The 22,936-nt window shown below is 39.9% G+C and overlaps 1 protein-coding gene across 1 annotated transcript; it reads left to right on the forward strand.

Annotated features, from left to right (window-relative positions):
• Positions 1 to 6,485: 6,485 nt before the first annotated feature.
• LOC145102368 (putative GPI-anchored protein At4g28100) lies at positions 6,486 to 8,000 on the forward strand. The gene is made up of 2 exons (XM_079039755.1): positions 6,486 to 7,222; positions 7,434 to 8,000. Exons 1-2 carry the CDS (start codon positions 6,599 to 6,601, stop codon positions 7,767 to 7,769), a joined length of 960 nt encoding a protein of 319 aa, XP_078895881.1. The 5' UTR covers positions 6,486 to 6,598; the 3' UTR covers positions 7,770 to 8,000.
• Positions 8,001 to 22,936: the final 14,936 nt, after the last annotated feature.

The raw sequence follows: 22,936 nt of genomic DNA on the forward strand, positions 1-22,936 counted from the left end.
TCGCCGAGTAGCCTCTGTTTTGTGAAAATCTATATAAAGGGACTTTCAGATCGATACCCTAGCATGGAGAGAAACCCTTGGAGGCCAATTGTCGACTAAAGGTGTTGTTGGAGCGTGGGAAGCAAGGGAATCAACCCTACATTAAATTTTAAGGAGAATCAAGTCAAAATCAAGTTTACTCTTACCTAATCTCTTGTTTGAACTATGTTTTACCAATTGATTTCGTTTTTGTGCTTGTTTCTGCTGTAATCATGAGCTAAAAACTTATAACTTCTGTTTAGGTAGATGAATTTGTGAACATGGATTGATTATTTGATTAGGATTAATTTTAATTGGTGATTATGTTTTATTAAGCTTGTTAAAGAACCTTATATGTTAACAATAACTATTCTTCTGTTAATAAATCAGTAATTAAGTTGTATGAACATCTCTTAGTTGCTAATTTCATATGATTTACGTGACCACATAGTTGTATGTCTAGGAATAACGAATGTGAAACTAGAATTAACTTGAAGATATGTAAGTTAATGTGTGAGCTTGTGTGATACACCATCAACAAGAGGTTAATTGAATCACCAATTTGATTAGCTAATTACAAGTCTTTCTAAACCCGAATCAACAAACTAGAAAATTCATTAATTTAGACAACTGACCATTGCTTGAATTAATATGTTTTCTAAGGATTAGCTATAGCGAATGTGAATCTAATCACTTTAGTCGGTAACCAATGAAGAATTAATCTGATATATTTACCATAAAATCATCCATGGGAACAAATGATTCGAACCTAAACAGAAGGTATTTTTAATCATTGAATTTAGTTGATCTTTGTTTTCTTAGCTATTAGTTGCTTAGTTTGCGTGTTAGTAAAGTATTTAAGTTTCTAGTCTTGCAAAACTAGAGAAAACTCTTTTTTTTTACTTGTTTTGTTTAGATAATATTAGCATTTATTTTAATTGTTTACCGTTCCCTGTGTTCGATACCCTACTTGCTTGAACTATATTACTAATCGATAGGTACACTGCCTTTCGTATGTTTATTTTGTGTTTAAGTTAGTAGGATTAAAACTAGTTTGTTTTACACACATCAAAATCCTATGTGCTCACCAGGCTCCCAAGCCTGACCCACTCAATTTCTTTGTATTACAAGTAGCGGTACGAAGGTACAATCCACTGAGCGATTCAAGGAGTTTAGACCATTAGTACAATAAGTTAATGTAAGACATGTAATGATTACATTTATGCTTATCTTTTGTATCAGTTATGACATCTCAAATTTTAATAATCAACAAAAAAACATTTTCTTCGAACATACTTTGTATGGGACAAATTCCGCATTTATAAACAAACTCTATTCTTAAAATGAGCATAAATAAAACCGTCTTTTCTGGCCGAGAAAAATGGGGATGTCATAATTTTCAGGACCGAAGGTTTTTGCGTTGTAACAATGTTATGTATTGATTATGACATCTTTAAAGTTTTTGTAATTTCAAACATCTTACTAAAAGATATTTTTAATAAAACGAAACAGTTTCCATAAATTGTTTTATTATACTGGGATTTTCCGCAAACAAAAGTACTATGATTTCGAAGCATAAAGAATTTTTTTTTTCTTGAGAAATAGGGATGTCACAGTTTATTAAACTTTACAACTAAAAGTTTCCGAACAAACATAATTGTAGAATTGGAAACAAACCCGGGATCTCTATGTGAGTTTCATATTCATCAAAATAAGAACACAAACTTAGTAAAACCTCTAGAATAACCGTTAATCTTTGAGATCAGAGAACGTTGTGTATAGATCTATACTGGTTGCCATCCCCGCATGTGGTTGCTAGCTACGATCTTCTTCTGAAGAGACAAAACGAGCGATAACTTTTTATTCTTTTTCCTATTTACGGCGTTGATAATGTGTCGATGAGACTACATCACAAAACTTTTTGAAGTGCTTTTCAATGGTGGATTCAAGTTATATAGCTCGGTTATAAACTCGACATAGCCCGAAAAAGGCGATTGTATAAGATTGAAATAATATTTATATAATATAAAATACTAATACATGTTGAAATAAGACTGTATGTAGTATTAGGTTACACTTTGAACTATGGTTAAATGTTAGTGTTTTATTTAAGAAAAATAAACACTTAGCAATATAATATGAATTTATGTTGATTTTCAACTTATGAATCATAAGTAAATCAACATCCTTATTTGTAATGTGATTACAAGTACAATCACACTTAAGTCAGGTTGACATTTTCGTTGTATACTCTGAGTTATAAAAATAATATTTTTATATAATCTGATAGTTGTTCACTTTTAACTAAATACACAAAGTCAAAACCTGTGAAACTTACAAACAATTTTTGTTGATGTATTTTAAACATGTGTATTCTCAGGAAATTAGAAGCTTAAGATATGACATCTAGTTTTTTGGAAATATCTAATATTTCCTCGTATTTGTGTTGATCTTTATATTCAGACCTTTTGTTTATTTGAATTTTGTTTAACGGAACCTGATCTGACAATATCGTAATTTCGCAATCCCGAATGATGTAATCTTTTGCACTAAGAATTATGGAAGATTGTAATATATTATTTTAAATCTTGTAATGTTCAATATATGTTTGCTGACTGTGATCCAATATTGTCGTCGCAGCCCCGACGTTTCTGCCGTCGGTCGGGATGTGACAGTTATGTACAGAAATCAACATATGTTTAATATACAATTTAGACAACTTAAAACGATCAATAAACTATCAAAAGTTGTTGTATATATATTTTATAATGTTATTTCTTATTCATTAAAGATAGGGATGAGCAAAAGGACCGAACTGGCCGGAACCGGGAACCGGCTTCGGCCAAAATCAAGAACCGAACCAGCCCGGCGGTTCTACCGGTTCCCGGTTCCTACCGGTTATTGTCATGTCTTCAGATGTTGGAACCGATCCTCGAAAAATAGCATCATACGGTTCCGGTTTTTGCTGGTTCTACCGGTTACGGTTCCAAAAATCCACAAAAATAACGTCCCGGTCCCGGCCCGACCGATTCTGGCCGGTTCCCCGGTCCATATGCTCATCCTTAATTAAATATAAGAATCAACATACGTTTTATATACAATTTATACAACTTAAAACATCTATTAGATCATCAATTAATGGTCAACATAACTAATTATTTAAAATTATTACAGTTAATAAAAATATAGGTTAAGTATATGTGACATCCCCAAAATCACGGCCAGAAAAGACCGGTTTGTTTATGCTTTGTTTAAAAATCAGAGTTACATTTTAAATGAAAGTGTTGCGGAATTTGTCCCAAAACAAATATATGATAAAGATTTATCAAAAGCATTTCCATAGAAATGTATTTCATTAAAAGACTTGGGATGTCATGTTCGTACAGATCAAAAGCATAAACAGTACAATATAAGCCTTACTACATTATTTCATATCTACAGGCCTATATCCGTAATCCCTCGTCCAAAACATCACACCTATGCTCATGCGCCACTACCTGTAATACATAAAACTGAGTGGGTCAGGCTTGGGAGCCTGGTGAGCACATAGGGTTTTCAACCCACAATAAATAAGTTTATTAATTTCATCAATCAACAATAACCCAATTACCTGTTCCCGTTATCCTCACTTTACGTCCCTAAACACCTATCATAAGGGACCTAGCCTAAGGATCATCATCGAGACGGACACTACTGCTAAGGGGATTCCTCAGCAATAAATGTCCTAAAGGCAACCATGTGGGGGATGGAGTACACCGGTGAACACGTCGTTCACAAACACCTACAGGTTGCGAGCCTGCTAGTGTTCCACTGGACTGTCTAGAAGAGTCCGTGGTCGTCATCCATACTCCGCTAGATGACAGAAACAACAACATCAACATCGAGGCCTCTCATCATTTTATCACACATCACCTATTACATCTACCCATGTTTTACCCCAACATTTTCGTAGATATAAAATACATATACAGTTTAAATCATTGAAAACATGTATAACAACGTTCATCCAGCATAGATAGCAAGTAATCAGATAATATGCACACATAGCACGTAATTTATAAAATACTTCATATCTATGTGTAAGCTGAAAGTAACTATGCACTCACCTGAAAGGTGGTGACTCAGCACTCGGACAGCGCTTCGATACTCTCAAAACGATATTCCTTCGATAAAACCTAGTACCAACACCACTAGGGTTTAGTCTAACGATAACCGCGATTAATTAATAGTCTAGCTATTATTATTATTATATAAGCGTTAAACGATACTTATATAACCCATAATAATAGCCCAAGTACTTATTATAAGGTCCTAATAACATTACTATATTAAAACGTAAGTTAAACTAAAGATAGGTTAGGCGTAGCTCACTTACAGCGAGTTTTCTCGAAAACCGGGCTTCGCTGGAGCAGCGTTCCCGGCTCTTTTCTCGGGACTCCGGGAGCCTCGGGGCTTCCTTCGGGTGCTAGGGGGTTTACCTAGGCTTTAGGGGGCTTAAGGAGGCTTAGAGAGAGAGTGTAGAGAGAGAAAGAAGTGGGGAAAGGTGTGAGAAATGAGAGAACCCGGCACTTCTATTTATAGGGTGAAATCCTGACGGACTCGCCGAGTCGGTTCACTGACTCGCCGAGTCAGTGCCACGTGTCATCATCTGATGGCTTTCCTTGGGGAGAAAGCCTTGGCCCATATTCAGCCACGTCACCCCTTTTGCAGCAGCACTCTGCCAACTTCTAAACCCCGTAACTTTCGCATACGAGCTCCGTTTTCGACGTTCTTTTTTTCCACGCGTAGGTAAAAACAAGATCTACAACTTTCATTTAGACTCCGTCGGCTAATTCTCGACCGATCTCAAATTTAACAGTAAGAGGCGTTTAGACTGTTAAATGACCGCGAAGAATTCATAACTCCTTCATACGAACTCCGTTTTCGTCCATCTTTTTACCGTTGAGTTCCTATTAATGAGATCTTCAACTCTCATTTAGGTCGCGTAAGCCAAAAACCGCTCGAACAAAAATTCGAGTTTCGGGCCGTGCACTGCTAAGCCGAATCTTAGAAAAATCATAACTTCCTCATACGAAGTCAGATTTGGGCGTTCTTTTTATCGACGTTCTTAGTTTAACATATTCTACAACTTTCGTTTAGATTGATAAGGCTAAATCTCACTCTATCGTAAATTCACTATTTACGCTTCCCGGTGTCGTGCCGGTTTTGCCGTAAAACTTCGACGGGCCATAACTTCTTCGTTATAACTCGGATTTCGGCGTTCTTTATATGTACAGAAACCTTGAGACATATTCTAAAACTTTATGTAGAGACATCGGGCTTATCTCATACTTTAATTTTGACGCTTATTTTTATTCTTTATTAATTATACACTTATAATTAAATAATAAACACATAAACACACATAATTCACATAATACTCAAATATTTCATCTTTATTTCTTCAAAAAGAGTTACAAGAGTTGACCTAGACTATTACATTGACAAAAATGCTTAGCCCTGAAACCCGGGCGTTACAGTATATGTTTGCATTGTTACTAACATTGGTTTTCCATATATAAATATTAACTCATAAGTTGTTAAAAATTATTATTTTAACTATATAATTATATTCTCGTCTGAGGATTTGCCTAGTATGATATGTTTAAGGATTAACAATTATTAAAAAACGAAAGAATTGTTTTAATTTGCCAACAAATATAATTTATTATATAGAAATATAATAAACTTTTAGTTTTTGATTTTTATAATTATATTAAATATAACTGTTTATTTTTTTATTTAACACTTTTAGGTCAACTTTTAATTTTTTTTTACGAATTTGATTCATACATCTTTATAGTTCGTTACAGATATGGTCTGAACTTTAAGTTTTTGTTACGAATTTGATCTATAATTTCTTTATACATATTTGTCCGGATTGTTTTTTATAATTTTTCTAAACTTTTAAAGCTATTTAAAAAAAAAAACTTTTTTATATACTTTTTTTAATAACTTTCATCTTTTAAACTTATATTATAACTTTATTAAGCCTTTTTTTACAGCTTTTATACAAATCTTTTTATATTTTTTTAAAACTAGTATTTGTATATTTTAGAACTTATAGTATATTTTTTTCTATATATTTTGAAATAAAAAGCATATTAAACGTAAAATATCATAAATAAAAATATAAAAAATTATAAAAGAAAGTTGTATAAAAATGTAAAATAAAATCAACTTTAAAACAATTACAAAAGAAATATTAAAATAATCTCACAACGATTGGTATCTATTATATTAGGTAAAATTAAAAAAAAATTATTATATTATTTCTGTTAAATAAACTGAGAGTTCGTTTAGTATTTGAAGACAATAACAATAGTTGGTTTCTTTTAAAAATGATAGTAAGCCTATGTTTAATATTTATTTATAATTTTGTTATTGGGAAGAATGATATGATATACTATATAAATAACACCTCCACCCACAAACATCCAAACTCTTTTCAGTTCCCTTTACCTTTTGTTTCTTCAAACTCATTCATATCATCACACCTTTCCCATGAATCTCTACTGAATCTTCTTCCTCAAACCCTACCATGCAACCCCTCAAACTCTCCTTTCCATTCATTCTAATCGTCTTCTTCACGTGTTGTCACTTTCATCCATGCCGATCAGGCCTACTCTCTGAGCCTGCTCAACCGCTAAAACCACCGGATTTGTCCACTCCAAATACCATCCCTTCGTTTCCGGTTCAAACCGCTGCACGGACTTGTCAGCTCGATCTATCCGCTGAGCTCTTCGGCGGAGTAAACGCCGCGTGTGGCCATAACCTCGACCGGAGTCGTTGCTGTCCCGTTCTCGCAGCGTGGCTCTTTGCAGCTCACGCTCGGTCGGCGCTCCAAGTGAATTCTTCCACGTCGTCTCCGGCGTCCTCCGCAGGGATGCCGATAATGCCTGATGATTCTCAGAAATGCGTCAACTCGTTGCAAAGCTCGTTGCAGAAACAGAACATTCACATTCCTCAACCAAACGCGTCGTGCGACGCCGTATTATGCTTCTGCGGCATCCGCCTCCACCAAATCACTTCCCTTACCTGTAACACCGCCTTCAATCTCACTGCTCGGAATGCGACGCCTAAGGCCGTCGTCAGAAACTTAGAAAAGAATTGCCGGAACTCCACCTACGCCGGATGCACAAAATGCCTCGGAGCTCTGCAAAAGGTGTGGTGACCCCTTATTCAAAATGACGATAATACCCTTCATATATATATATATATATATATATATATATATATATATATATTTTTTTTTTCACTTTTGGTTTTACTACTTACGAAAAGGAAATCGCCGTAGGAAAGGACATTTGTCGATAAAATCGACAGATAATGACTAAAATGCCATTGATAACTGATGAATGAAACTGTTGTTGCAGCTAAACGGTGAGGGCAAAAATGGAACAACAAAAGGTGACCGGACGAGTAAGATGCTGAATCGAGATTGTCAGCTGATGGGACTGACATGGCTGCTAGCGAAGAACAAGACGGCGTACATACCGACGGTTTCTGCTGTATTGCGCGCCATCATGTACACTGCGCACCCACCCCATGACTCTATGTGTAGCCCCGATCAGGAGAACATGCCGTTGGCCGTTGATTCGTTGCAGTTCGATAAATCGGAGTCCTCTTCTTCCTCTTCGTCGTCATCATTATCTTGGCCAAGTGCTGTTTTTCTTGTAATGACGATATTGCCCCTACTGATTTTTGTGTAGTTTGTCTTGTCTTTTGGGTTCATGCGGATTTTGCTGATGCTATCTGTGCATGTTACTTGCTACGGAGTCACGTGATAGCAGTTGACGCTTGACAGGGTGGCTAGTGGGGAGGGGGTGTTTTTGTCTTTTGATTTCCACTTTTCCACTGTGTATATTATTTAGGAGTCGTTATCTTCTTTTGGATTTGGATTCTATTTAGATTTTTGGAAGTAAAAAAATTAGTTTTATTTACCTAGCTTTTTAAATTTATTAAACATGTTATCTTAATGAAGCTTATAATCATGTTTGACGAAAAAAAAAATCATGTTTCGGGTTATAGAAAAAGTATAGTAACAAAATAAAACGTTTTAACATCAATAAATATTAAACAAGTTACATGTTTATATTGGTATATATTTTGGTTATCGATTAATAATTTGTTCTAAAAGAAAAAAAAATCATTGTTACATAAATTAGTTATAATGTTGGATACTTAGGTTCTAGATTGAAACATTGTTATCTACTTCATTTAAAAAACTTTAGCTACATAAATTTGGAAAAATGTTAAAAGCCGTTGTATAAAAAAAGTACTTAATTCCTTAATTAGATTGAAATTAGTCGGGTCACATGAGAATATCATATACGTGGGTAATTTGTATGGATCAAAAAACGAGGAAGATCGACAGATTTGTAGTAATATAGGGTGAGTATGTTGGTCTCGGTTGTTATTTTTTATGTATACAATTTTAAATTGATTCTTTCCATAACATTATTATAAGTCAATAATTTCATAATAATATCATATAAAATAAGATTAAATTAATAAAAAAATTGTGGTTTGTAGAGGGCACATGTTTAAAGGAGAGAATCGCGGTTGAATGCTTGTCGTTTTGCTCATCCCCATACTCTCCCTAAAAACATGATAAAGTTTATTTTCTCAATCAAAAAATATAATATAGATTCATATTTTGATAAAATTGTGAGATTATTAATAAGATAACGAAACCTAATCTTAATCACGACAATGTATGACAATTGCGTTGACTCAATGCTGAACGAATATTGTATAATTGAAGTATGGAACACATGTAAACATTTACGAATGTATTTTGTATTGTGGGAATTAATCATCAAATTAGAACGTATGTAACTATATGAAATTATTTATATAAAGATAATAGTGAGATCAATATCAAACGTTGGTGTTAAATGCTTTGGAGAAATACCGAGTTTTACTAGAGTAATCATGGTGTGGTCCGGTGCAGTTTTTGGTTGAAACTGAACTGAAAACCACAACTTCGATTTTTGAAGTTTAGAAACTGTGAGGTTCGTTCTTTTTGTAGTTCGAATTTTTTGCATTTTTTATTTGGCTTTAGTACGAAATTAGTCACTTGGAAACAACTTTACTTATACACATAAATAGTCCCCGTACAATTTTTTTGATCTATTTACATAAATGGTTCATGTATAACATCTTTTCCTTATTTATATAAATGGTCCCCGTAGCTACATATATACATATAAACGGTGCGGTGTGGTTTTTCATTGAAAACCGCATCGCATCGAAAAGTTGCGGTTTTGAAAATTTTAAACTGCACTATCGATTTTATGTTTAGTTTTGATTTTTTGGTTTTCAAGTTGCAGTTTAGTTTTTGTTCACCCTTAAGTTTTACATAGAATATTTAAGGTATAAATATTACAAAATCAAATGTGATATTTTGCAATATTCTAGCATTTTAATAAAGGGTTATATTTTGTTGTGTAAGTCACTAATCCTTTAATTGTACATGATAAAACATTTATTTTTTATTACAAAAATATCCCAACTTGTAAATTTATTAGGTCTTTGAGTAAAATACAAGAATAATGCTTCAAAAAAATTACAAAATTTGATCATTTTTTGAAATTTCCTGAAGGTTTCTTTAATTTTAACAACGTTTTTTAGGATCAAACTTTATGATCTGATGAATGTCAAAGTTTCATTAGCCACATTTTTTTCTTATGACAAGTTAACCCAATGTAGGTCAAAGCTTATTAAGTCAACACGTGAGTATCTTTTTATAATAGACAACTTGTTGTAAAGACCCGTCTAAATGTAACAATCTCCAAAAGACTTGAAGATAAGGAAGAATGGGAGTGTTCGAAGTTCAAATTGAAGACAAGCATAAGTTTTACAAAGTACAGAAGACTCATGATATAATAATGGGATTAAACTGACGGTTGGATTAGTATATATATTATGATAGCAATTATGTTATTTTTTACTTCTATTACTCGACTAATAGATTCTTATGTAAAAGCTATTTTTATTAGATCTAAGAGTTCATTGATTAACTTCAGGCACGTCTCGGATTAATATCTTGTTTGGTGATTTGTACCGTTGATATTATTTAAATGTAACTGATTAATTTATTGATCAATACAATCTTGATAAACATTGAACAAGTAAGGATAGTGTGGAGTGGATAATTGTTTGAGTTTATTAAAGATTACATGTACACTGTCACTTAGGGGCAAAACCCCTAAACTAACAGGGGTCTAGGGTCAGCGTCCCTGGTAGCCGGGTCCAAGGGTCGACAACCCCTGGTGGGGTCCAAGGGGTAGAGCCCCTAGCCGGGGTCGAGCTAGTTCTAGACCCAGTTTTAAGGTAGTTTAGTGACAATTTTATGTCGGGTTTCAGACAGGTCGTTATTTCCTATAACTACTGATTTGACAATTTTCAAACATGAGGTTATTTCCTTATTAATTGGTAAATCTCATGTTTACATTGGTACTCACAAGATCATGATTTCATCTTCATTCTCTATTCTTGAAACACATACTGAGTATTTGTAGCATCTGGTTCTTGGTATGTATTCTGTTATTAAATCTTTATTTATTTTTGCATTTTATCCTTTGTCTCGGTGAGTCGAAGGACTGACTCGCCGAGTAAAAGCGGGATGAGGCGCGGGGTTTGAGCTGCGGACTCAGCGAGTCGGGTCCCGAACTCGGCGAGTAGCCGCTGTTTGGACAAAAACCCTAATCTAGAGGTTTGCACCCTATTTAAACGACCTTATGCAACCTCCTTTCCCCCTTTATGCTCCCAAACACTCCTCATAGCAAACCCTAGCCGTTTTTGAGTAGATCTAAGGCTTTTTGAGTGATTCTTGTGAGTTTTGATCTCAAGGAAGAAGGAAGAGCATAGAAGGATCAAGAGGGGACTGAAGGATTCGAGTTTGGTTCATCATTTGCAGTCTTTGGAAGGTATAAAGTCTGAACCTTGCTCATTCATTTGTTAGATCCCTCTTTGAGGTGATTTAGGGATTTTATAAGCCATTTTTGGTGGCCAACCATGTTTGCAAACATGGTTGGGGGTTTGGGCTACTATATCATGTCATTTTATGAGCCACAAGTCAGATCTAGGTTGCTTTTTGCACCAAGGAAGGCCACATGCAACAAAAGAACCATTTTAGAGCCTTTTAAGCTCTTATGTCCCATGCATGCACGTAAAGTTTGTAACTTTACGTGCTAGATCGAGTTTAGGGGTCTGGATCTAAAATTTGGTTCGAGCTGCGGACTCGGCGAGTTGGGTCTCGGACTCGGCGAGTAGCCGCTGTTTGGGCAAAAACCCTAATCCAGGGGTTTGCACCCTATTTAAACGACCTTATGCAGTCTCTTTTCCCCCTTTATGCTCCCAAACACTCCTCATAGCAAACCCTAGCCGTTTTTGAGTAAATCTAAGGCTTTTTAAGTGATTCTTGTGAGTTTTGATCTCAAGGAAGAAGGAAGAGCATAGAAGGATCAAGAGGGGACTGAAGGATTCGAGTTTGGTTCATCATTTGCAGTCTTTGGAAGGTATAAAGTCTAAACCTTGCTCATTCATTTGTTAGATCCCTCTTTGAGGTGATTTAGGGCTTTTATAAGCCATTTTTGGTGGCCAACCATGTTTGCAAACATGGTTGGGGGTTTGGGCTACTGTATCATGTCATTTTATGAGCCACAAGTCAGATCTAGGTTGTTTTTTGCACCAAGGAAGGCCCCATGCAACAAAAGAACCATTTTAGAGCCTTTTAAGCTCTTATGTCCCATGCATGCACGTAAAGTTTGTAACTTTACGTGCTAGATCGAGTTTAGGGGCCTGGATCTATCATTTGGTTAAGTGTTATACAGCAGAAATCGAAGTTCTTAGTAAGGAATGTGATAGAATCGGCGAGTCCAGGGGTTTTGGTCCCATATCAGTGAGGGTTATAAGGACCAGTTGAGTGTGGAAGGGTTTTTTAGGAGTCCCGAGGAGTGACCCAACGTTCTGGACTAAGCAAAGTGTTCTGGGAGTTCTTGGTACTCGACGAGTGCATGAACGGACTCGGCGAGTCCAAGACAATCTTCATGGTACTCGGCGAGTTGTTTATACAACTCGGCGAGTCAAGGACAGAACGTGTTCATAGGATGAAGAATAAATCAACGAGTTGTTCATACAACTCGGCGAGTCAGGGCATGACATGAGTATCGGTTGATGATGAACTCGACGAGTTGTTCATACAACTCGGCGAGTTGGATGTGGATTCAGTCGGTGTTCTTTTAGAAGGAAAACTCGTCGAGTCTTCGCCTAACTCGACGAGTAGAGACGGGTATGAGGTCTGATGGAAGGATAGGAACTCAGCGAGTTGGCGAGCCAACTCGGCGAGTCAGGTCAACTGGAAGTTGACTTTGACTTTGACTTGGTCAAGAAGTAAAATGGTCATTTTACCCTAAGGGTAGATGTCAGTGTCTGACTAAGTGTTTTGTGGGAATTATAGCCGGAGGATTTCCGGAGCAGCAACAACATCAATCAGAGGATTCCCGCATAGTTCGGCAGCTACTACGAAGTGAGTTACCTTCCAGTAGCGGTGGGTCTACGACCACAATGTCGGCCCACCAGTAGGAGTTGTATGTTAGATGATTGTCTATGTGATATCATCTAGGTTTTCTACTACCTGACATGTTATATGCTAGCATGATATGTTGTATGTGATAGTAGTAGAGTTCGGTTGTTAGGACCGAAGGGTAGTCAGACACCCTAGATACGTCTGACGGTATGTGATGATATGTTTGCATGCTGGCTTGTATGTTATATGCGATAGAGGTAGTAGGAGGGGACCAGTCCCCGAGGTTCGGTTGTTAGGACCGATGGGTAGTCAGCACCCCATAATGGCTCGACACGGGTAGGTCAGCGCCCTAGAATGGCTTGACACGGGTAGGAAGGCACCCCAGAATGGCAATATGGGTAGGTCGGCACCCCAGAATGGCCGTACGGGTAGGTCGGCACCCCGGAATGGCCGTACCGGGTAGGTCGGCACCCCAGAAATGCCTGGCAGTATGTATGTGATATGATTGTATGGTATGTGGTACGATGGGGGAACTCCCTAAGCTTCGTGCTTACAGTTTTCAGTTTTGTTTTCAGGTACCTCTTCAGCGAAGGGGAAGGAGCTGGCGCGGTAGCGGCACATCATACACACACTTTGGTTTTCCGCATTATGAGATGTTCTGGGATTGTACTCTGACATTATTATTATTTTCATGTTTTGGGTTTTCAGACACGAGATATGTTTTATGAAATGATATGATCGGATGATGTTTTTCTACAAATGTTTTACAAACTACTTAATTTAAATGAAATTTTTGGGCGTGAAAATTGCGTCGTTACAAGTTGGTATCAGAGCCCTGATTTGAGCGATTCGGACACACCTTCGGGGGCGTCTGGACTCAAACCGAGGGATTAAAAGATTTTATAAGAAAATAGTTTTCTAAAGAATAAAATAGAAGAGATTTTGTTTCAGAAAGAACAAGTGTGTGATGTGCGCAACTGGCCGAGCTCAAGTAAGTACTCCTCAAAGTACCCATACAAGTTTATGTTACGTTATCAGTTTCAGTAGAACAGCATGCTAGAATAGGACTAAGGATCTAGGAGTGATGCCTTATGTGTCTGCTTTATATGCTTCAGCTTATGAGAGTTGCATGCTAGATTTGAGTAGACAGCAGTAGGATAGCATGTTTAGGTTATGTCTAATAGTATGAGCTTAGCATTGTATGCTAGTGCAGTTCCTATTATGAGGATAGAGTTGCTTGAGATTGTTTCCTTTTGTCCGCATGCTGTTTGCTTTGTGCTTTGTGGGCCTAAAGTGATGGGAGTTAGCTGTTAGGTGAATACGTTAAAGTCACATGTGATCAGGGTTGAATAATCTCATAGTGTTAGATTTGACCCTATGGCGTAGCTCTTGTTTGAGTCCTAACCGTTGTGGGGATGAGTCCCTTACTCGAAGGATTATCCGAGCCCCATTGCATGTGATTGTATGTAGGTAATGGCTAATTGGCATTACAAAGAGAGCTTCAGCAGCTGAGGATCGGTTTGGGTGGAGTCAGAGGTTTCCTAGGGTAAGCCTAGGATAAGAGTAGCAGAGATCAGCAGTGGTAAAAGGGATCTGGTGGAGTCAAGGCAATCCTTGAGGAAGGTACGAATAGATGTGGAAGGTAGTATGGGCCCGTACTACTGAAAGTAGAGGATCCGTACCCGACTTGAGGAAGGCTAAGGCAAGACCGGGGAACTTGTAATCGACGTGATCCCTTTAAAGATATCAGTATCGCTAATAGTTGCATGTATGTATTGCAGAATGGTGGTACTACGTCAGAGGCCAACAGTTAGCAGTTCTGGAGAGGGATCGGGTTCGGGATCAGGTTCCGAGCCAGCAGATGAGAGGCTACGCGAGCTCATCGCATCAGAGATCACCAGAGGAATCCTTGAGTCGACCCCCATCATTTTCGGGTCAATCAAGGAAGGGATAGTTGAGCTGATGGAGGACCGCCTCAGGGCGTTCAGGAGTGACATGGCATCTGGCCAGTCAGGATCTCGCACACTGTCCTTTAAGGACTTCAGGGGAAGTGGTGCGTCGGATTTCCATGGGGTGAAGGACCCCATAGCTGCCAGGCGATGGATTACAGACATCGAGTCTGCACAGTTGACTAGCTTCTGCCCCGAGGGGTCGAAGGTGAGATATGCAGCAGGATGTTTACGAGACCGAGCTAAAGATTGGTAGGAGTCCGTCAGTGACTCATTGGGAGCCTCGGCTGTTGAGGCTATGACCTGGTCGGACTTTATGACCAGGTTTAGGGCAGAGTTTGCGCCGGCTGTCGAGCTTCAGCAGCTGGCCAGGGAGTTTTTGGATATGAGGCAGACGACGGAGACTATGGCGGAGATCACCGCCAAGTTCCGGGAGAGGGCATTGCTGGTGCCCCAGTATGCGGGAGACGAGGATATGAGGAGGACCCGCTATCATGACATGCTGCGAGCCGACATACGGGAGCATGTTAGTTTTTTTTGGCTTGCCCTACCCTGGAGTCTATGATTGCCAGGGCGAGGGAGAGGGAGATTGATCTGGAGCATGTCCGGAAGAGGAAAGTAGAGGAGGGGCAGTCGATAGGGACTTCGGGGAAGAAGCCCAAGGGACCGGATGGTAGGCCGAAAGGCTAGTCAGGACCGGGCTGCTGCAGGAAATGCGACAAGCCACATGAGGGGGCATATAGACTGGGATCGTCAGGCTGATACAAGTGCGGCAAGACGGGGCATTTCAGTAGGGATTGTACTGCCCCTGCATCGGTATTTAAACGTATGAGTTGTTGTGTTTCCATTGCAACTAGAGGGGCCACAAGAAGGCCAATTGACCCCAGTTGACAGCAACATCAGCGCCGGTGAAGGCGCCAGCTCCAGCGACCCTGCGGATCACTGATGGCCGGCAGGGCAAGGCAGAGGCTCCAGTGGTGAGGAGTCGGGCATTCCAGTTGACTACCGAGGAGGCACGCGCTGCACCCGATGTGGTGACGGGTATGACTTCTTATTTATGATATTATGATATGCTGTTGTGATTTTGATATATATATATATATATATATATATATATATATATGTGTGTGTGTGTGTGTGTGTGTGCTTTGCTTAGGATCGTTCCATGTGAACGGTATTCTAGTTCAGGTATTGTTTGATTCGGGCGCTACCCGATCGTTTGTTTCTCTTGCGCTCAACAAGAGATTTTCCGAGTCTTCAGGCATGCTGGATTGCCCTCTAGACGTAGAGATTGCGGATGACCGTTCGGTGCGAGCATCGACAGTGTTCCGGGATTGTGTGCTGAGGTTATTTGAGGAGCGCTATCTAGTGGATCTGGTTCCCATACCTTTGCGGGGGAACAATGTTATTATCGGTATGGATTGGTTGAGCCCCAATGGGGCAGTGATCGACTGCACGCAACAGTTGGTGTGGATCAGGACCCCAAGTGGGTGAGAGCTGGTGGTTCAGGGCGAGAAGCCATAGCGAGGACCAGCCCTATGTTCAGCAGCGAGAGCTAGGCGTTACCTCCAGCAGGGTTGCGGCAGGTTATGTCACGTATGTTATGGATACCCGGGAGGCGGGTAGAGCGACAGTGGGCGAGGTGCCCGTAGTACGAGAGTTTGCGGACGTATTCCCCGAGGAGTTGCCTGGGATACCTCCGAAGCGCCAGGTGGAGTTCAGGATCGAACTAGTTCGTGGTGCGGCTCCGATAGCCAAGGCACCCTATCGGTTGGCTCCTCCCGAGATGCAGGAGTTGTCTACGCAGTTGCAGGAGCTACTAGACAAGGGATTTATCAGGCCTAGTAGTTCGCCTTGGGGAGCCCCGATTCTGTTTGTGAAGAAGAAGGACGGGTCGCATCGTATGTGTATAGACTATAGGGATCTGAATAAGGTAACGGTGAAGAACCGCTACCCACTCCCAAGGATTGATGACCTCTTTGACCAGCTACAGGGAGCATCTTGGTTCTCCAAGATTGACCTGCGTTCAGGATATCATCAGATGAGGGTCAAGGAGGAGGATGTGCAGAAGACTGCGTTTTGGACGCGTTATGACCACTACGAGTTTGTGGTGATGCCCTTCGGGCTCACCAATGCTCCTCCCGCGCTCATGGACCTCATGAACCGCGTGTGTAGACCGGTTAGTGATAGTGTTTATCGATAATATCTTGGTCTATTCCAAGACGCAAGAGGAGCACGAGGAGCACCTGCGGGAGGTGCTGGAGACTTTGAGGAGGGAGGGCTTATATACCAAGTTCTCCAAATGTGAGTTTTGGTTGCGTGAGGTGCAGTTTCTTGGGCACCTTGTCAACCAGAACGAGATTTCAGTAGACCCGACCAAGGTGGAGGCCGTGATGAGATGGGAGGTTCCGAAGTCTCCATCTGAGATTCGGAGTTTCCTGGGATTAGCGAGCTATTATCGGAGATTCATTCAGGATTTCTCCAAGATAGCCGTACCGTTGACCAGGCTAACGAGGAAGGTCGTGGTATTTCGTTGGGGGCCTGAGCAGCTGGCAGTGTTCGAGACACTGAGACAGAGATTGTGCGAGGCGCAAACTTAGCCCTGCCAGAGGGCATGGAGGATTTTGTTGTGTACTGCGATGTGTCCATCTCAGGTTTGGGCGCGATGTTGATGCAGAGAGAGCATGTCATCGCCTACACGTCGAGGCAGCTGAAGCCTCATGAGGCGAATTACCCGACGGATGACTTGGAGCTGGGGGCTGTTGTGTTTGCCCTCAAGATTTGGCATCATTACCTCTATGGGGTTCGTTGTACCATTTACACGAATCATAATAGTTTGAGGTACCTCATGGATCAGCCGAATCTAAACATGAGGCAGCGTCGGTGGATGGATGTGGTATAGGATTACGATTGCGAGATCCTTATCACCCGGGTAAGGCCAATGCGGTGGCCGATGCGCTTAGCCGCAAGGCGGCGCCGATCAGGGGTATCTGCATGAGGATGACAGTAGTGACTCCGTTGTTGGAGCGGGTTCGGGAGGCTCAGAAGGAGGCTATGAAGAAGGAACATCAGAAGAGTGAGCGGATTGTGGGGCAGGTTTCCTCCTTCGACTATGATAGCCGAGGGTTATTGACTCTTCACCATAGGGTATGGGTCCCTTATCATGGAGGTGTGCGTCAGGTCCTGATGGAGGAGGCGCACAAATCCCGATTCTCCATTCATCCCGGGGCGACGAAGATGTATATGGATCTTCGTCTGGACAATTGGTGACCCTGCATGAAGTGGGATGTGGCATGGTACGTGGAGCGGTGCTTGACCTGCAGGAAGGTCAAGGCCAAGCATCAGAGACCACACGACAAGATGCAGCCGTTGGATATCCCGCTGTGGAAATGGGAGGATATTACGATGGATTTTATCACGAAGCTTCCCAGGACCGCGCGGGGGATGGATTCGATATGGGTCATCGTGGATCGATTGACCAAGAGCGCCCACTTTATTCCGATTCAGGTGAGCATCTTGGCCGAGAAATTGGCCGATATCTATATCAGGGAGGTGGTGGAGCGGCACGGAGTGCCAATTTCCGTGATTTCAGACAAAGACGTGCGGTTCACTTCTAGGTTTTGGAAGAGGTTTCATGACGAGCTGGGTACTCCTCTACATTTTAGCACCGCTTTTCACCCGCAGACGGATGGCCAGAGCGAGCAAACCATCAAGACTCCGGAGGATATGCTGCGGGCATGCGTTTTAGATTTCGGAGGTAGTTGGGATACCTACCTCCCGTTGGCGGAGTTCTCGTATAATAATAGCTATCATGCGAGTATCGACCGTCCTCCCTTCGAGATGTTGTATGGGAGGAGGTGAAGGACCCCGATATGCTGGGGCGAGGTTGGCCAGAGAGTCATGGGGAGCACCGAAGTAGTGCTCAGGACGATAGAGAAGATTCAGCAGGTCCGGAGCAGGCTTCAGACTGCTCAGAGTCGGCAGAAAAGTTACGCCGATAAGCGTCGATCAGACCTGGAATTCTAGGTCGGGGATATGGTTCTCCTGAAGGTGTCGCCATGGAAGGGCGTCATCCGATTCAAGAAGCGGGGCAAGTTGGGCCTAAGGTATATCAGACTGTTCAGGGTTGTAGCCCGGGTGGGCAAGGTGGCGTATCGGTTGGATCTGCCAGCTGAACTCAGTCAGATCCACAACACCTTCCACGTCTCTCAGCTGTGGAAGTGCCCAGTGGACGATATGGCGGTGGTACCCTTGGAGGACATTCAGGTTGATGGTAGCCTGGATTACATCGAGCGGCCTGTAGCGATCCTTGACCGGAAGTCGAAGGATCTGAGGAACAAAAGTGTAGAACTTGTGAAGGTGCAATGGCAACATCGGAAGCGGTCGGAGTGGACTTGGGAGCTGGTGAGTGAGATGATGGAGCACTACCCCGAGCTGTTTCAAGATCGTGCGGCAAACTTCGAGGACGAAGTCTAAAATAAGTGGGGGAGATTTGTGGCACTTGGTTCTTGGTATGTATTCTGTTATTAAATCTTCATTTATTTTTGCATTTTAGCCTTGGACTTGGTGAGTCGAAGGACTGACTCGCCGAGTAGAAGCAGGATGAGGCGCGGGGTTTGAGCTGCGGACTCGGCGAGTTAGGTCCCAGACTCAGCGAGTAGCCGCTGTTTGGGCAAAAACCCTAATCCAGGGTTTGCACCCTATTTAAACGACCTTATGAAGCCTCTTTTCCCCCTTTATGCTCCCAAACACTCCTCATAGAAAACCCTAGCCGTTTTTGAGTATATCTAAGGCTTTTTTGAGTGATTCTTGTGAGTTTTGATCTCAAGGAAGAAGGAAGAGCATAAAAGGATCAAGAGGGGACTGAAGGATTCGAGTTTGTTTCATCATTTTCAGTCTTTGGAAGGTATAAAGTCGGAACCTTGCTCATTCATTTGTTAGATCCCTCTTTGAGGTGATTTAGGGCTTTTATAAGCCATTTTTGGCAGCCAACCATGTTTGCAAACATGGTTGGGGGTTTGGGCTTCTGTATCATGTCATTTTATGAGCCACAAGTCAGATCTAGGTTGCTTTTTGCACCAAGGAAGGCCCCATGCAACAAAAGAACCATTTTAGAGCCTTTTAAGCTCTTATGTCCCATGCATGCACGTAAAGTTTGTAACTTTACGTGCTAGATTGAGTTTAGGGGCCTGGATCTATCATTTGGTTAAGTGTTGTACAGCAGAAATCGAAGTTCTTAGTAAGGAATGTGATAGACTCGGCGAGTCCATTCCTGGACTCGGCGAGTCCATTCCTGGACTCGGCGAGTCCAGGGGTTTTGGTCCCATATCAGTGAGGTTCATAAGGACCAGTTGAGTGTGGAAGGGTTTTTTAGGAGTCCCGGGGAGTGACCCAACGTTCTGGACTAAGCAAAGTGTTCTGGGAGTTCTTGGTACTCGGCGAGTCCAAGACAATCTTCATGGTTCTCGGCGATTTGTTCATACAACTCGGCGAATCAAGGACAGAACGTGTTCATTGGATGAAGAATAACTCGACGAGTTACAACTTGGCGAGTCGGATGTGGATTCAATCGGTGTTCTTTTAGAAGGAAAACTCGTCGAGTCTTCGCCTAACTCGATGAGTAGAGACAGGTATGAGGTCTGATGGAAGGATAGGGACTCGGCGAGTTGGCGAGCCAACTCGACGAGTCAGGTCAATTGGAAGTTTACTTTGACTTTGACTTGGTCAAGAAGTAAAATGGTCATTTTACCCTAAGGGTATATGTCAGTTTCTGACTAAGTGTTTTGTGGGAATTATAGTCGAAGGATTTCTGGAGCAGCAGCGGCATCAGTTAGAGGATTCTTGCACAGTTCGACAGCTACTACGAGGTGAGTTACCTTCCAATAGCGGTGGGTCTACGGCCATAATGTCGACCCACCAGTAGGAGTTGTATGTTAGATGATTGTCTATGTGATATCATCTAGGTTTGCTACTACCTGATATGTTATATGCTAGCATGATATGTTGTATGTGATAGTAGTAGAGTTCGGTTGTTAGGACCGAAGGGTAGTCAGACACCCCAGATACGTCTGACGGTATGTGATGATATGTTTGCATGCTGGCTTGTATGTTATATGTGATAGAGGTAGTAGGAGGGGACCAGTCCCCGAGGTTCGGTTGTTTGGACCGATGGGTAGTCAGCACCCCAGAATGGATCGACACGGGTAGGTCAGCGCCCCAGAATGGATTGACACGGGTAGGACGGCACCCCAGAATGGCCGCATGGGTAGGTCGGCACCCCAGAATGGCTGTACCGGGTAGGTCGGCACCCCAGAAATGCCTGGCAGTATGTATGTGATATGATTGTATAGTATGTGGTATGATGGGGGAACTCACTAAGCTTCGTGCTTACAGTTTTCAGTTTTGGTTTCAGGTACATCTTCAGCAAAGGGGAAGGAGCTGGCGCGGTAGCGGCACATCATACATACACACACTTTGGTTTTCCGCATTATGAGATGTTCTGGGATTGCACTCTGACATTATTATTATTTTCATGTTTTGGGTTTTCAGATACGAGATATGTTTTATGAAATGATATGATTGGATGATGTTTTTCTACAAATGTTTTACAAACTACTTAATTTAAATGAAACTTTTGGGCGTGAAAATTTGGTCGTTCCAGTATTATCTTATCGAAAGATTCCAAGAGTACCATTAAAATACTTTGATCTGAAGGTGTTCTCATGACTCTTAGTTTTTCCATTAAATTGAACCCTAATTTTCTAACATCTCTTGGATCTAGAAACCATATTCATCAATACAATTTATTATCAAAGTAATTATGGTATTCTATTTCATTGTGATTGCATACTATGAGACTAACAAGTGGTATCAAAGCACGTTTATATTGATCTAAACTTATATACAAATCTTGTAATCATTATGTCTTCCTCGAATTCCTTTCAAAATCATATACAACAATGTCTTCCGTTTTATGAAAACAACTTCATAATGTGGCTTAGTAAGATATTCATGTTGTTGGAATCAATAGACTACAACTTATTGGAGATCATCATTAATAGACCTTGACTTCCCATGATTCAAATCACTGAAGAATGAGTACCTGTTAGAAGTGTAAGAACTCCAACGACACGACGGACGTGCGTCGCATTCGAACGCGTCCCGACCAAGTAATAAGTTTGACGTTTGTTCCCTTATTTTTGGGTTGCTATCGAATCCGGATTATATATATATATATATATATATATATATATATATATATATATATATATATATATATATATATATATATATAAAAGGTTTTTTCCGGATTAAATCTCAATTTCTTTTATTGAAAAGCTCTTATAGTTTTTTCCTTATTTGTCCCACTTTAGTCCTTACAATTTTTATTTTTTCTATTTACCCCATACATTTTTTTTATTTAGCCCCTATATATATATATTTCATTTTTTCAGATTAAATCTCAATTTTATTTATTTATTTATTCTAAAAAATCATTACAACTTTATTATCTTGAAAGTTTTCTTGCATTTGGTTCCATAATTTAGTAAAAGATTATACTCTAAATTATCATGAAGCTCGTAGCTTCTGATATGGAGTTATAGAACCACATGTAAAAAAATATTCTAGGATAACAAAGATGTAAGGTTTTTCTAAAAAAAAATATATAGTTGACGTTTAATCCAATATATATATATATATATATATATATATATATATATATATATATATATATATATATATATATATATATATATATATATATATATATAAGAGCTAAATCGGATGTGTCGTCAATGCATGTCTTTTTACAAAAAATATATAGTTGACGTTTAATCCAAAAAATATATAGTTGATGTTAGGGCCGTTCCAAACATATTTTGGGCTCAGGATGAAAGAAAAAAAATGGGCCTTTAAAATACATAAATGTTATCAAGTTTTCTATAATAACTTAATTATTGAAAGAAAATTATTTGTTTATCTTCTAAATATAACAATTTCCATAAAAAAAATTGGGTCATTTTGAAAGATGGGTCCTGGACGGTCGCCTCTATCGCCCACCCTCTGGGACGGCCCTGATTGACGTTTAATACAAAAAATATTATATATATATATATATATATATATATATATATATATATATATATATATATATATATATATATATATATATATATATATATATATATATAAGTTGACGTTTAATCCAAAAAATATATAGTTGACGTTTAATACAAAAAAATATATATAAGGGGTAAATTGAAAAAATAAAAATTGCATGGGATAAATCAGAGAAAATAGAAAAAATATAAAGAATTTTTTTCATAAAAAAAAGTAAAGTTGATATTTAATCCAAAACACACAATTTATTTATTTATTTTCGTGATTAAAAGTT

The sequence above is a fragment of the Lactuca serriola genome, chromosome 4, assembly GCF_051521515.1.
Source record: "Lactuca serriola cultivar US96UC23 chromosome 4, Lser_US96UC23_V15, whole genome shotgun sequence".
Lineage (NCBI taxonomy): Eukaryota > Viridiplantae > Streptophyta > Magnoliopsida > Asterales > Asteraceae > Lactuca > Lactuca serriola.